Raw genomic sequence first — 16,184 nt, 5'->3', positions numbered from 1 at the left:
CATTTAATTAAAGGTAAAAAAAAATCATCTATTTTGTTTTTTTGTTCAGAAAAGAAAATATCATCTTTTAAGAGTCATAATGTGAGGTTTACTTTAATTAAAATTTAAAACCATCTTTTTAATCCAACTCCTTTTATATAATTGTGGATTTCCTTTAATTAAAACCATCTTTTAAGCTTAAAATTTTAGATATTTTTTTATTTAAACAATTTTTTTACCCAATTTTATTTTCTAAAATTGTATATTGTACGTTTGCGTGAATAAGTCAAAAAATCACATAATAACATAAGTTAATATATACAGTTGAATATGAAATTTATTAGATATTTTGATCGAGTGAAGGTAAGATCGGATCACGACCTAGCCCGGATTATACATGCCTATGGGCGACCAACGAAAAATATCAGCAATTTTATATTGTGTGTAGCTTATGGTGGACACTTGTACGTGTATTGATGGGTTCAGATATGTGTAAGATAATCTCGTGGGAGTTTGGCCTTCGACCGTCCAAAGATGCAAGTCACGGTCCAAAAGTTGATTGACAATGTAGTATATTTTGGCAGATGCTCATATTATGTTGAAATTCAAAACTCCATTTTAATTTCGATGCGACTCGCATAGTTTGTTAGTCCTTTTCTCGTAGGTGTTAAAGCAAATTGATTACCATTTTGGTTTCATTTTCAACGTGCAATAGAGATGCAAGGCTACACGTGTTTCAATATATCGTGACCAGACACTGATGCTGACGTATCCATCCTCTTTTAATGTATGGTGGTAGAGATTTTGTTAATTAAAAATTAAAAACAGAATGGACAAAAATAAGCAAATGTGGATGTTTAGTATCATAAATTGTAAGGGACGTAAAGTTTGTTGCTCTTAACGTTATACTCCCTTTGTATCAAAATACTTGATGTTCTAGGATTTTTTCTTGTATCAGAATACTTGATTTTCTAGAGTACTTAATGCATTCTTATTTTCAAAATCAACTAACTATTTAATGATTTTGCTTTTACTATAAATAAACTATTAAATCAATCCATTTGTTCTAAGCATAAAAAAAAAAGCACACGGTTATATACATCATTTATTGTTTTGGATTAATCATTTGTATTGTTTGGATGACATTAATTATTTTCTTAATCCTAGTGAAAATCTTAAAAAATCAAGTATTCTGATACAGAGGGAGTATTTCATTAAATTGAGAGAAAATGGATTAAATTATGTAGGTTTGTTTGACAGTAATTTATTCATTAAACAAAATTTTTAATAATAAACTATTTAACGTCACTTTTTAATGATAATGATGTTGATGACGATCGATGAAGACAATTATTAAACACTATTCTATAAATCAACTTATTTAATCATTTGACTTGTCTGTGTGTTTATGTATTGAGTTAAATTATCCATTTAACACCCCGTTTATAAAATTATGTGTTAAGATTTAATTAGACTCGGGATAGATTATTATCAATTATGGTTTATGGATGGGGTTAGGTTACTACCATGAACCTTTATACATCTCCAAAACCCAAGGAAGACTTGTCTTGATAATCATTTATCAGACAAACACAAAGCTAGATAGATGATAACCATTTTCCATGTGGTGGTCAACAAATCAGTGCCCTTTCACAACATGATGAGTTTTCCTGAGCTGCTTCGACTATGGCTCGGCTCAACCCTCCCACTGTCACAGTGTCACTCTATGCATATCGATTCTGGATGCAAGATCCCCACTGAACTGGATTCTGATCTATTCACTTAATCACTTCGATTCTGGTATGCTTAAAGTTAAACGGCTTACGTTTTTAAAACTTGGGTGGTGAAAGATTAAACGGATCCCTGATACTTGGTTAGATTACTACTATGTCCTTTAGTGTGTTATTGGGTCTAGGTCTCGAAAAACAAAAGAATATCAAATGGGCTTAGCTATAATGGACTTTTGAAATATAATTATTTCCTCTTTGCAATTCCAACAGAAAAAAGTCAAAAACCTTATGATAGAAACATGATTTGAAAATATCATCTCAACAAAATAATTTAGGGGTTTAGATTATTTAGGATTCTAAAACGTTTTTTAATTCCATTGTTAACAGCTTGGTATAACCCTAAATTTTTAAAAATATAACGAATTTCGAAATTGATATAACGATTCAAAAATGTAGAGAAAAAGAACCAGAGATTAAACTTTAGGTTTTTCCTCTCCATGCATAATAGTTTAAAACTTTTTATAAAAAAAAACAAAAAATGTTGACAAGGAAGTTATGAACTTTTGGGCTTTAAAATTGATAGAACGATGAATTTATACAATTTATTTTTCTTTCACGATACATAAACAAAAAAGAAAAATTCACCCAACAATTTCACAGCTAATATATATATATATATATATATATATATATGTAACCATCACTGTGATATTTGAACTTAACTTTGAGCTAATCTATACAGTTTGAACTTTGAAGCATATTAATGTTTGTCGGAGATCCAATTTAGTATCATTCTAAATAAGGTTTGAAACTATCTCTTGATTGATATCGACTTACCCTCCACTGCTCCATAGAAGCATATAAAATGTGTGAACCTTCCTTAATGATATCGACTGTCCCTCTACATTCATTCATCGTACCAATAAACATCTAAAGGAATCTTAATTTGTAATTTAGTAACATACAAAAATTTCAAACATCCTGCCATATATGCACTTAATTACCGATATTTTTATGTAAATTATGCTATCCACAAAAATACGTTTGTTATATCAAACAAGTTACAAATGTATTGTATAGCCATAAAATGATCAGTAAAACATGTAAGTCAGTCATCTACAAAGCTTTTGCCATATACACATTGGTCTTTCTGGCACGGATCGTACCGGCTTGTCTTTTGTTCGGGTCTGGTCTTCATTACTTCGTACCTTACATGGTGAAATATTTTTGTCTCCAGCATTGAGCTTTATACGAGATAAAGCATTTCGCTGTGATTCGTTAATACATGAGGATGATTAAAATGAAGAATCATAGATATTAGTGGTGTGGGAAGAGCCAACCCAAAACCAGAGTAGATATTTTTAATAATCGTAACGTCTGTATTATTCTTAATTTGGATAAATAAGCAAGGTTGCTGTTGCCAAAGCTTATCCCTAAATGGAAAGAGATAAGCCCGCATTTTAATAACTTTAAATCATATCATATCATATAGTATATAATATACTAACAAAAATGTGCCGCCCAGATGACCTAATTATATTCCGCCACGCCATAGTTTGTTGCAATTCTTTGAGTAAACCACGTCGTCGTATCTTCATTAAGCAAACTTTTTACTTACCTTTTCTCTAAACTTCAGGTGATTATATTTCCAATAATACAGAAGATAACATTGAATAATATAGCAATGTAAACAAACAAACGAATCTTTTGATTTCCGCAATCACAATTAGGGATTATGCACTTACTATAATTAGAAATCTATCAATCGATCGAATTGGATTTTTTTAAGTTACCCTCCGATTAAAATTCATTTATTATCATAACCATCATGATCTCTGAACACACATCTCTGTCAAAGTGAAAACAGAAAAGATCAAACTTCATAAATATATATATCAAGATCGAATAACATGTTAGAGAAAAAACACTATAATGAGATTTTAAACCGGTTAATGCTCATATTATCCCAAATTAAAGTATCCTAATACGGTTTTAACCCAAATCTTGAATCTTTCTTTCAAGAAGACGAAGACCCATCACCATCATTGTTACAGCTGTGAGTCGTGTTCAGACACAGACCATGTTCGATCTCTCTGTTCTTGCCGTTGAGAAGTGAGTACTTGTTGTTATGCATCCACACTTTAAGAACTCCTCTCTCGATCCCAACTTCGTTACAGAACTCTCTCACCGACTTTTCATCACAGCCGTTGATCTTCCAACCTGCTTTCTCAGCGAACGCTCTCATCTTGATCTTCTGCTCAGGTGTGAACTTGGTCCTCGTCCGTTTCCTCATTGCTCCTCTTGAGCTGTTGTCTGACCTACCCACCGTTGGATCTTGATCTGACGGTCCAGGGAAGCCGGAGCTGAGAGAGAGAAGCACGTGGTGAGGAGGAGCTGAGGTGTAGTAAGAGCAAGGAACGGGTGAAGAAACGTGACGAGACGGCGGCGATTCAGTGCCGGAGGGAGAGGAAATCGGCGGCGGGATGAGGAAGTTGAGATTATCGGAAGGGTCACGGCGGTGGAAGTTACGGTGGCAGCCACAAGCGGCGCAACGGAGAGAAGAAGGATCGGTGGAAGTAGCGGTGGGACTCGGCATAAACTCGCCGCAACCGTCGAGAGCATGGCCGCCGAGGTTAGCCGCGTGGTTTTTCAAACACTCTTTGTAACAAACACCCATTTCTCCGGCGACGATGGGAAGAGAGGTTTTAAGTTGTTGTTGTGTTTTGGAAGACAAATCCATAGCTTTACTTTAGTTCTGTCTTTATAGTGTGTTTACTTAAACTCTTTTGCTTTGTGATTAATAAGAAGATTAGGTTTTGGCTTCTTTTATTTTATTTTTTAAAAAAGATAATTCAAGTAAGTGCATGTGACGATGATGTAATTATATCGGTAAAGAACATGGCAGAGTGATGAAATATAATTAGGATTTGAGAAAATAATAAGTGCTTACTCACAAACGTCCAAAACATACAGCAAAAGAAAGAACACACTCACTGTATCAAAAATGAAAAAAAAATTTACAACTCATTATTTTCTTTTTACTTTTTCTTGTTTTGGTGAAACATGTATATTTTTGAATATTGTAGTCACTAGTTTTGATATCTATTCATACGTTACATAGACTATACACTTTGAATAATGTATAAAAATACTGAATCTAAGGTCTTATCAAAAACGCAATGATTTTACGGGACATTCGTAAGATATGGGTCTTTCAGCTTTCACCAGTGGGTAACTTGTTGGTAGAAAAAGGAACAGATGGGTAATTTTTGAACCATATATCATATTATATAGAATAAAATTGAACTATATTATATACGAAACAAATAGAGTAATTAAGAAAGAATATATTCCAAGGAGAGGATGGGATTAGTTGAAGGATTGAGTCCAAAGTGTAAACGTGGCAAAAGCCCATTACATGCATCGTACTAAAGGACAATTACAGCTGCCCTGCAATTTCATATTCCACTGTACATCTTACAGTTTTCTCATTTTCTAAAGTTTACGTTACTGCCCCATGCTTTTTTGTAAATTTCACTGTATCACCTCACTGCATTTTAACCTTTCTTCCAGTTTGATTCTGTCTAGGGACTATTTTCTTATCGGCTTAGAGGTCTAAAAGACTAAAATGGTAAAATTTCCTATAATGATAGTCTAAAACTAAAGAATAGAGTTGAATCTTTTTCTTTCTAATATAGGTAATTACGTGTTCTAGTGAGATATTTGACTTGTGCTAATGTCCTGAAAACCCCCCTCAAAAAACCTGTTTAGCACGCATACTTAACCCCCAATAGTGGAGATAATAAGACTTTTTGCGTTTGTTGTGACAATTGCCAAACTTCATTTTGTAATTTAACCATGAAAATAAAATGTCTAAATTCCTTAACCACCATTTGAGAGACTCTTCTTATCTCTTACCGACCTTTTTATATATTCTCACGATCTTGTCATTAGTATAGCGCCGCAATTTAAGTGTTTCTTTGCAATATGTTTACGTTATTGATTAGCTTTGGGTCACAATTATGTGTGTCTATCTTCAAGCCTTCCTCTTCTAAGTCCCCACAGTTTTCAATTATATTGGATAATTTCTTTTATGTAAGGTTTATCTTTATAACAAACATAATTTCAATCAAAACTATACAAAGTGTGTATGTCGCTATAAAGTAATGTTTTGTTAGCTTACTGATGGTTATTATTTTGTTTTACTACATGTGGTTTACATTACAAATGTGTAATGATGTAACTTTTATGTAACATTAATATACATGTGAACAAAACGATAGGTTTTCATACATTTTATTATTAGCATAAAAAAATAATTATTTGAACGAAAATCTTGAGACTAGCTACTGTTACTTTAATGATGAGTCACCTAGAGAAAAAAAAAAAATAACAAATGATGAATTCATTACAAATTACAGTTTTACAGTTTTACGAAACTAGAGATTTAATTAGATTAATTAACAAAAAGAAACATACAATCATATTGTTTTGCTTTGGAATTTGGTACTCTTCGTGAAATTAACTTAGAAGTATATTGAAATAGAAATAGATTATAAATCATTATTAAGAGCCCTGATCACCCTGAATATTACACAGGAAAAGATGCATTCACCATTTATTAATACATATCGATAAAATGAGATATAAAAATATTCTTTGCGAGAGGAGTAACAATGAATATATATATAGTAAAGTTGGTGTAACGTTTTGTCGTTTATGAGAAACCTAGTCACCAATCACGCGTAATTAGAATCCTAATTGCAACTATTAATCGGCGTTATTTTGACCATAGAATATAAAAGAAAACAATCGTATTTATGGTTTTGCTAATAATTTCATTGACAGGGACATTGATTTAACAATTGCTTTACTTAAGCCTATTACATACAATTTGGAATCATAAAGACGGATTAGAACATTGTCCTAACACGATCGCATCTTGTCAATGACCAAAATAGCACGCGCATCACGCAAACCCGGCCACTAGGATGAGGTTTGAGAAAAAAAAAAAGTAAATTGTAGCCGAAATTATCATATGGGGTCATTTTCTCTTCACGTTTATATCTCTTCACCTATTTTTTTTTTGTTAAATGAATTTGGTAATTGATACTACAAAATAAGATCTACAATTACATATATTGTGAATCCTATCGTTTATTCGTTTTACTATAAGATATGTATCTAAACATATGATCTAGTAAAGTAGTAACTAGTAACTACTAAAGAAGAGTTAAGCTACTCGAACTAGTATTGTACTCATGTCTTGATGATCACCATGTGTTTTTTAACTTTAATCATCGAGGCTTGCTTAAGGTCGGGGTTAAAAAGCATCTAAAGGGCTAGGCCCAAATAGGATATTATGATGGACTGGGCCTTACAAATAAAACAAGCAAATAATAATGGTAAACGAAACTGAACCGTCGTGGCCGACCGTTACTCGCGGTGGCGACTGAACCGTCGTGGCTGACCGTTCCTCGCGGTGGCGTGGCATATCAATCTTCTCCTCACCGTATGAGAGGATACTGCTGATGCGGCGGCGGAGTTGAACCTGCCGGACGATGTATTCATAGTAGAACTGTAAGTCTTCGTTTTAATGGCGCATACGTTTTGAGCATTAGTTCCAGTAAAATCATTGTGTCATTGCAATTGCTTTAAGGTTGATCTTACGGCTTTGTGTCATGAATGATCCGAGTATTATCCATGAGTAGTGGTGAACATTCAGAAGAACCGAGGATTTTGAATTTTAGAACTTTTTTTTTTGTGGCAATTCGTAATTAGTAATGAAGTTGAAGAGAGGCTTCACAATGAAGATGTAGACAAATCAAAACTTGTTTGAGATTTTGTATATACATAAGATATGTTTTGGTGAAGTTAAAAAGCAAATGCAGAAAGAGCAAAATTTTTATACCGAATTGTCGAGAAACTGATGCAAACAAAAGAGAGTGAAGACTACTTAAAACAAATATGTATTCTCTTGGTGTATCTTGAACAGACAATGCTGTTCTGCATTCTGATGATGACTTCAACTGCCCAAGATTGTGTGTTCTTATCAAAACCCTATACTTGAATAATAAACCCGAGTAAAAAAACCAACTAACCTACCTTCATCTTGATAAGGTTGATTTGATTGTTCTGCCCTTTTTTCTTCTTCTTGCATTTCTATAGTATATTTGCCTTTTTTCTGTATTTGATTTCTCTTGTGCCGCTCAAGAAAATGGCTGGGCTTTGTTGTGGATAGGATCTGATCCTCGTCTTACACGTCTCTTGCTTGATTGGAATGAGTCATCATCACCCGTCTTATTCTTTTGTTCTTGCGTCTCTTCAGCTTTGACTTTATTCTTGTTTACTTCCTCAAGAACTCGCCTGTTTTTCCTGAGCGTTCCTTTATCTTCAAGGGTGTGTTTGAATTGAAAGCCGATGCTCCTGTGCTTAGCAATTTCACCTGGCTGAACTCTCGCTTTATCTGTTTGTGTTTGTCTGAGGAAAAACTCTGTATGTCTCATGGCTGAGACCTTATATTTGTTGTCAGCTAGCAATCCTATGCAGACAAGAAGAAAAAGCATCGATCTTGTACTGGAACCCAACATTTCTGCTCTTAGGCAGACAAGAAGATTCAGAGTATCTTTTCTTTTCTTCAAAGAAATGAGAGAGGGTTAGGAGTTAATGAGATTATGGCCCCTTCTCTGAGTTGTGATTTTTGTGTGTGTTCCTCCCTGTAGATATAGTCCTGTTATATATCAGTTATTGGGATTTGGAGGGAGCTTTAAAGTGTAAAGCAAAATGGGACCCTGGGGGGAATTTAGATTCACTTAAAAAACATTGCTTTGGAAATCTAAGTAGATTAAGGCTGTTATGAAAGAATCTGACAATGATTGTACAAAAGAGTTCAGTACACGAAAACCGCTGGGAAGTTAAGTATCTTTCTTCATTGGTTTCCCTACATCTCTACATTTATCCTTTGCTTTTGTCTAACCATATTTATGTCATTCCAATCTTGACTGGCAAATTGGCCAATTTGGGTTCTTGAGACCTTCCTAACTAGCCACGTCGTTTAAGGCGATTGTTAAACTGACACACCCTTACACTTTTCCAGTGAACATGTTTAGTGACACTCTTTGTATATACCATCTATAAGTTTTGCCTTGCCTAATCAATGTTATAAGCCAATTTCTATGCTGCTATGGTTCAATGGTTTCTTATCTGGTTATGGCATTGCATATTCGTCGCATCGTAAGCTTTTTTTTCCTTGATTTCAGAATTGTACTTTGAAGTATACAATACCTTTAACTTTTCGGGACTAATGGGTTTATATATCCTAATCATTCAAGTTTACACTCTTTAATGCTGTGGATTCTGGCTATGTCATAATTCCTTTGTTGTTAAGGAAAGTGGTTTTGTTTGGTGTTTTGTTAAATGGCAGGAACACAGCGGACCGGAGCCGTGGGCCACGCAAACCGTTGCTACTATTCCATTACTACAAACCTACAGGAGCTACTCATATAAAGCATGAAACTTTGGCAAAGAAAAGGTACAACAGAGCAACCCTCTTCGAAAAGAAACAAATACATTATTTTTTTTCTTCTTTAAGAATGATTCTTTATATTATTCTAAGATCTTCCCACCCTTCACTTTAGGATCACTAGCTCACTTTTTTAAGCAACAACATCGGCTGCATGTTTATTTGTGCTGCTTCATCTTTATATCTTCTCACATATATAACACATTAACACCAATTTCGAAAAACAACCATAGCATAACTCCTCATAGTCACTTTAGCCTGCGTTGCTGTTGAGTAGAATTTACTAAAGATATTGTGTTTGATGGAGCATAAGTCTGGACACACCATGAGGTCATATTTTGAGTGATTCGATATTTGCTTGCCAAGTTTAAGAATTACTGAAACTTATAATTATTTATTTTGTGAGTTATGCTAATTATGCCTCATAATGCTTTTTTCCAACCTTGTTGATTCATCCACAGATCTTAATCCTCAAATGCAATGATTCTAAAAGACTACAATTTTCTCTTTTTCCTTATCTCATTTATTCATGAGGGACGATCTTTATCTTTATCTGAATTTGCCCTTTGCTTTACTGTTGTCATTTATATTTTTTTTTAACAAATATATTTAATCACATGCAAACTTAAGAACATTCTGAAGCATCAGGTTCTGTCTCAAAAGTAACATATTTTAAAAACTGAGGTATGGATATTGCTTGCAGGCACAAAGACAAAGCAAGCAGGAGACCAGTCGTTGGTCCAAAAAACAAAATAACCCATTTGCTGATTTTGAGTTCACCCTCCTTTGCTTTTTCTGCATTCTCGAGGTTAGTCCTAAAGTTGCAACTTTTCCTTTACTTAAAAAAACCCAAAACATTACATTTTTTAAAGAACAAGATAGTGAGATCTTGAAATGTTTGATGGAGATTGTTTTGAATTTAAAACAATGACATTCTTATTCGGTTATTCCCCTGATGCGTTTTTTGATGTGACCAATGAGATCTCTGATGTGGTCGGAGGGATCCAAAAGAAGAAGTTAAAAGCACAAAATCAAAGCAAAAACTTGGGTTGTAATTGGATTATAAGGTGGATAAAGGTCCAATGCACACAATCAATAAAACAAGTGGCTGATGACTGTAGCATACAAATTAGAAATGATGCGATGGCTGTGAGCCTGTGACCCAATCTTGATTTAGTCGGGTCCTAAATTTGTCTTGATTGAGGAGGGTTTAGGCTGTGGACCGGCTTGCAGTGGACCGTGCTAAACGATGGGTTTGCAGATCTGGTCCTGGCCTACGTCGATTTAGTCCTCATGTGGACTAAACCGGATCTAGTTGGTAAATTTACAAATAGTTGTCACGCCGTTTCTACATTCCTAGTGTCTGATACAAATAGTTCTCACGCCATTTCCATATCTTTCTTTAGTCCCTCTTTAGAAATAATTTGTTTGTTAATGTTTGTTAATGTTTTTTATGATTTGCAATTTGTGCATTCTTGATGAGTAGCGTGTGGATTTAATGTAGGGTTTGTTTATATATGAGATGGGCCTGAATGTGAAACTTTTCTCCTCGACTAATATTGGGTAGTTCTGACTTCTGAGTAAAATGAGCATTTAACATTATTATCTGAGTTTTCTAAATTTACAAAGTATAAATAAAGGAAAATAGTGAAATTTATCAGACTTATATTGTACTCTTTTAACATATCTTTTTGGGCATATTCGGTTAACTCAAACTCTCTACATAGGATGCGAACATGTGGAAACAGTATCATGTGCGTATCAGACAGTCTCGTTACACATCAGTCAAGTACAAGTGATGTATATGACATTAAGCGTACACCCAATCTATGTTTGGTGGACGATAGGTAAATCTTAATGCTATAAGTTTGCGTAACTTGTCGCAGTAAGAATCATTTTGTGATATAAAGAAACCAACGTCTATCACTTTCTTAAAAATTTGGATCGGTACTTGTCTTGAATCCGAAAATTTTTTTGACTGAATCCTTCTAAGTTCTAATTACTTGACATTAACTGAAATCAGCTAAACCAATTTTACCATACTTACGCATCAACTTGGTTAGATGGTTTTTACCACACACACTGACCGTATACTGCAATATATCAGAGCCATAATTTACATGATTTGGACGATACCGATAACGTTCTTCCCATTTTGTTTCAAACAATGTGAAAGCAAACTATATAATTGAATTCAGACAAAATATTATTTTGGATCACATAAATAGATGATGGATATCAGTGATATCATATCACGGGTTCTACAACCATGTATATGCTTGGACGGAGACTTTGGAAAAACGTCAAATTAATTCTCCTTAGGTTTGTCCACTCGATTATTGTCGTTTGTTTCTAAAAAATAGGAAGTTTACGACGTGTAGTTTTTTTTTTTTTTTTTTTTTTTTTTTTTTTTTTTTTTTTTTTTTAACAGACGTAGCTTTTAACATCTTTAGTAACAGTTAATAAACCTACACACAAGTTTGTTTTTTTATAAATCTTTTTCTCATTTCATGTCTTCCATGTTTCTTCCCCATTTTGTTGAAAGGTCAAATGACACCGCTTGTGACAAAATAGAAGGGAGACATCCGCCGACTGAAGAGCTCCTCATGGTATGAGTTTCGACAAAGCTTAAAGATGGTTAGGATTTAATGATTTTGGAGTTAGGGTTTATTATATATCTCACGAGTTAGAGCTTAGACTAACAAAAACAATTTTAGCTATTATAATGAAATATATAAAGGAAAAATACAAGAAAGTTTCAAATATTGCCAAAATTTTTAAAAACTTGTGAAATTTTGAAAAATTTGCTAAAAGTTTGTTATGATATTGAAAATATGTATATTGATGAAAAACAAAAATATATCATAAACTATAACTTTTTAGAGTAAGAAAACCTTTTAAACCCGTTATAAAATCTTTATAAATTTTTTTAAAATCTATAATTAAACCTTATAAAAAGGGTATAATTGAAAATGAACAACACATATAGGTATTTTTGAAAATAAGTATTTTAAAAGGGGTATTTTTGAAATTCTCCATTTAAAATCTATGAATATAGTTGAAAATCGCTTAAATATATTAGCACTGAGAAGTTTTTATGAACTTATAAGTAAAATAATTTTATAAAAAAATGACTAAGAAGTAAAAGTTGTGTTTGTTTAGGAGTAAAACTGTCAAAATATATATATATATATATATATATCCCAACAAATAATAACGTAAATATTTTCCATCTAGAAAATTATCAAAAGAGCAAATCCTAACCACACCAACTTACACACTAATGGGGTTATATATATACATAAAGTCATAAAGATGATAGATCTTTCTTTACTTCTTCATTTGGGGGAAGAAAAACAGATAAGCCTCGTTTTCATGAACACGTGACTCACTTTCTTCCATGTTACAAGAAATATTCGTATAACAAGCATTACCTTCTCATAGGGTTCCAAGAAAATATTCGAATTTGGCTGATTAGTAAAATAATTAAGCAAAGATATACTACTACATTCGAAAATTTGTATCGCATGACTCAAGTATGGTTTGTCTTGTCATAAAACAACCACTGAGAGGCCAACATGCTTATCATGGTCGGAACATCATGATAAAAAGCTCACTCTTATTTAATCATTTTGCTTCTTTCATTGATCATAAAAAGTTTCCCCCAAATCCGCCTTTACCACATCCACAAGCCTCCCCCCCCACCTAATCTATACACACAAATCACACATTTTCTATATATAATAGTTTTTATATATATCATCATGTTGACTCATATAGAATATTCCCATGCGTTCTTCACCCTGGACTTACTCACAAAATCTCTATAATAATCTATGGAAATCTATGCATATATATTGGATTCTTTTAAAACATTTTTATATAATTTTATAGTGAAATGTTTTTTTTTCTTTAATTAAACCCTAGTCCTATGTTCGGACACGTCTCCATGTCTTTCTTGTAACTATTCAAACTCAACTTCAAGTGCTCATCATCATCAACTCCAAAAATCCTCTTCATTAGAGGCTGCTGTTCCACGCATACGACGTCGTTGAAGCTTCTCTTCTTCCCTTTCATCACTTCCGATTTGATCTCCATCAACGGAAGCTCAATCGTTTTATTGATGTTATTGTTATCATCCAGCTTTGTCTCAGAGGTCTCTGAAGATGTCAACGAGCTCTCTACTGAACATCTCAGCTGACTAATTCCTCTGCTGTTTGGTTTCTTGCGCCACAAGAAACCTTCTTCTGTTTCTTCCTCTTCTTCTGCTTGCGTTAACTCTGAGAACGAAGAACTTGGACAGCCTCTGTTCACCATTGAAGCTAATCTAGAGAGCTCGGTTCTCGCAAAATCCATGCCTAGAGTTGAAGATGTGTAGCCAGCGAGAGTTTGTTGAGCTTTCACTAAAACTGACTGTAAATACTTGCCTTGTGCCTCAATCTTCACCTGCAAATGCCTCTGCACCTGAAACCAAAACATTATAAGACCCCAGAGAGAGATGGTTATGCTTAATTAGATTCAATTATGGGATATGATTGATGTGATTACTTCGATCTGCTCATGAAGTTTCTTTTGAACTTCCATCTGCATTTGTAACGCCTCTGTGATTTGCAACCCTCTGATCATTATTCAAATAAACCAAACAATTAATTCTCATCTATACAAAAAAATCTATCTACAAAATATTTTTTTCTTTTTGATTCTCTGATCATTACTCTTTAGTTGGATTGCTGTTTCCTTCGGTGACACTGCAGCCTCGGAGATCTCTAGAATCGTTGTTACTCTCAGCTTCTTGATTTTCTGAAGCAGAGGAAACTGCTACATCAAGAAACAAAAGCATACATTAGTATAATACTATTTAAAAAGATTTCTTCAGCTCATATGGTCAGATCAGAGTTCAAACTCAAGATTATATCCTTTGTCTTAAAAACATTTTCAATGTTTAATATTGAACCAAAGAATCTCAAACCTTCTAGCTTGTTATCATCGAACTTCATGCTCTTCCCTAGCCGATATTTCTGGAGATCAAATACGACAATCCAAAGTTCATCATCAAGAAACAAAATCGAAAGAAGAGAAAACACACTGATCCAATCAAAGATTATTGTAAACATTATTTACCTGTAAATGACTCTTGAGATGGTATAAGGTAAGTCCAGGAATCTCCATAACCTTCATCAAACCTTTAGGTGTTGCTTCTACATACAAAAACAGAACAAAACAATCAAGAATCATTAAAATGAAGATGAAACACACAAAAAGATGTACGTACTGTTAGGTCCTCCAAGTTGATTAACAGCTTCAATGAATCTGTGATGAAGATCACAAGTCCATTTCAATCTTGGCTTAGCATCCGTTGACAACACAAGGCTCATCTTTGCCTTGTGATTAATACTATTGCTATTATCGCTGGCATTATTGTTGATCTCCATTAATAAACACATACAAAATCTCTCTTCCAATATACAAATCAAGAAAACGACCCAAGAAATTTAAATAAACGAAAGGGTGATTTGTTTTTCAAAAGATTGTTGGGTTTGTTGGCAAAGATATGGAGATTATTTAGACATATATATAAATCTTTGGAGTGGTTGATGTTTTTTTTTTTCTTTTCTTTAATTCTTCTCTCACTCCATATCTGGAAACATGAGTGGGGTTCTGTTGGAGAAGAGAATATATGCTCTCTTGACCCTTTCCTCTTTCTTTCTTTACAATTATTATTTTATGTTTTGGTTAATATATGTGTTTTTTTTCCTCTTTTCTTCGACCATTTCCCGATTTCACACCTCTTTTTTTTCATATTTGTTGCCTTTTTGTAAATTTCGTGTTACTTTTTCTTCCATAAATGAGGCAATAAGATCAGATAAGAAAAGGTCTGTACACTTCGTTTTTAGTCGTATAGACATTGATCGAGATCCTAATGGACACATATCTTATGTGCATTTGTTTGCAATTATTATCACCGTTTCATATTCTATTTCTAAAATGGTCCTCTAGTTTAATTACTTTCCTCTCTTGGTGTTTTTCTTCTTCTTCTTCTGTAGAAATGGTTTTTTTATATAATTATTGGTTATATATTTTTGCAACATGTGGTCTTTAGGTTGCACGATTCGTATATTTGCAGTCTTGCAACAAATAACATTTTTTAAAAACGTTTCATGGGTGGATTTGTCTGGGAATGATCAATTAAGAACATTTTTTATATGTTATCCCTTGATAATTCGAATCTTTTATTTTTTTGAAAAAATAAAATTCGATTTAGTAACACGCAATATATCCACCACACGGACATTTCTTTGTATAATCAGGATGGAAAGTTATGTATAATAATCAAGAATGAGTGTGTATAAATACAAGAATTGCTCCTAAAAAGAAGGGTAAAGAAAAAGTGTAAGGTTTGTTGTTTTGTGTCTCATCTCTATCTTGGCTTGCTCTTCGGTAATGTTGCCCCCACCATACTTGTATATATGTCCCTTCATATAACATTTTTCAACGAAGAATCTACTTATATATAGACTTATCGATGTCGACATAAGAAAAAATTGATAGACTCTCACCTATATATGTATAACAACAATTATATGTACGCATGTCGTATCGTATGCTTACTACACATATATGCCATATTGCCATGTATCGTTTGTATTCATGATGTTGCTGAGCTAGCTACTTCTAGGTCTAACTATGTGATAGCAACTTCTTTAGTGTTCTCTATATTGACTTTTTTGGTAGAGACTTTTCTTTATTTATGTTGAGTTGTGAAACATAATATATTAATGTCTCGGATCCGCTATAGACCCGATGACGAACCAAAATGAATATTGAATATCTATGTTGAGCCCTAAATGAAAATATTGTGTTGTTTCAGTAGATGTGTATGTATATCAGTATATAGACGTTTAAAATTGTTATATGTTCTTGTAAACGTAACTATAGAGTATATATATGTGTGT

At 33.4% G+C, this 16,184-nt stretch overlaps 2 protein-coding genes, 1 long non-coding RNA gene and 1 pseudogene across 5 annotated transcripts; 1 reads left to right on the top strand and 3 right to left on the bottom strand.

Moving 5' to 3' along the window:
- Positions 1 to 3,580: 3,580 nt before the first annotated feature.
- Positions 3,581 to 4,552, bottom strand: LOC104788025 (zinc-finger homeodomain protein 11 pseudogene; annotated as a pseudogene). Its single transcript, XR_015557828.1, has one exon. The product of XR_015557828.1 is annotated as a zinc-finger homeodomain protein 11 pseudogene (transcript).
- A 2,568-nt stretch (positions 4,553 to 7,120) lies between these two features.
- On the top strand, positions 7,121 to 10,747 carry LOC104789730 (uncharacterized). Its single transcript, XR_002038225.2, has 3 exons — positions 7,121 to 7,289; positions 9,133 to 9,240; positions 9,935 to 10,747. It is a non-coding gene; the product is annotated as an uncharacterized LOC104789730 (long non-coding RNA).
- On the bottom strand, positions 7,780 to 8,405 carry LOC104788024 (CLAVATA3/ESR (CLE)-related protein 45-like). Its single transcript, XM_010513703.3, has one exon. It carries the CDS (start codon positions 8,297 to 8,299, stop codon positions 7,919 to 7,921), a length of 381 nt encoding a protein of 126 aa, XP_010512005.1. The 5' UTR covers positions 8,300 to 8,405; the 3' UTR covers positions 7,780 to 7,918.
- A 2,086-nt stretch (positions 10,748 to 12,833) lies between the features above and the next one.
- LOC104788022 (myb family transcription factor PHL8) lies at positions 12,834 to 14,962 on the bottom strand. 2 transcript variants are annotated; one of them, XM_010513702.3, is made up of 6 exons: positions 14,504 to 14,962; positions 14,353 to 14,429; positions 14,201 to 14,249; positions 13,947 to 14,046; positions 13,780 to 13,849; positions 12,834 to 13,695 (listed from the first exon to the last, which is right to left on the bottom strand). In XM_010513702.3, the coding sequence occupies exons 1-6, from the start codon at positions 14,673 to 14,675 to the stop codon at positions 13,144 to 13,146; spliced, it is 1,020 nt and encodes a 339-aa protein (XP_010512004.2). In that variant the 5' UTR covers positions 14,676 to 14,962; the 3' UTR covers positions 12,834 to 13,143. The 2 variants fall into 2 exon arrangements, with proteins under 2 accessions (XP_010512004.2, XP_010512002.2); XM_010513700.3 differs by having other exon boundaries at positions 13,947 to 14,049; positions 14,504 to 14,943.
- Between the last annotated feature and the right edge of the window lie 1,222 nt (positions 14,963 to 16,184).

This window comes from Camelina sativa, chromosome 5, assembly GCF_030686135.1.
Source record: "Camelina sativa cultivar CO46 ecotype springtype chromosome 5, ASM3068613v1".
In the NCBI taxonomy this organism is placed as follows: domain Eukaryota; kingdom Viridiplantae; phylum Streptophyta; class Magnoliopsida; order Brassicales; family Brassicaceae; genus Camelina; species Camelina sativa.
This window is presented reverse-complemented; position numbering and strand designations above follow the sequence as displayed.

Excerpts from the sequence above, each read along its gene's own strand:
- LOC104788024 (XM_010513703.3), bottom strand. The coding sequence starts at position 8,299 with ATGTTGGGTTCCAGTACAAGATCGATGCTTTTTCTTCTTGTCTGCATA.
- LOC104788022 (XM_010513700.3), bottom strand. The coding sequence starts at position 14,675 with ATGTGTTTATTAATGGAGATCAACAATAATGCCAGCGATAATAGCAAT. Across the intron at positions 14,250-14,352 it reads ATCTCAAGAGTCATTTACAG|AAATATCGGCTAGGGAAGAG; the intron begins GTAAATAATGTT and ends TTTGATCTCCAG. Across the intron at positions 13,696-13,779 it reads AACTTCATGAGCAGATCGAA|GTGCAGAGGCATTTGCAGGT; the intron begins GTAATCACATCA and ends TTTTGGTTTCAG.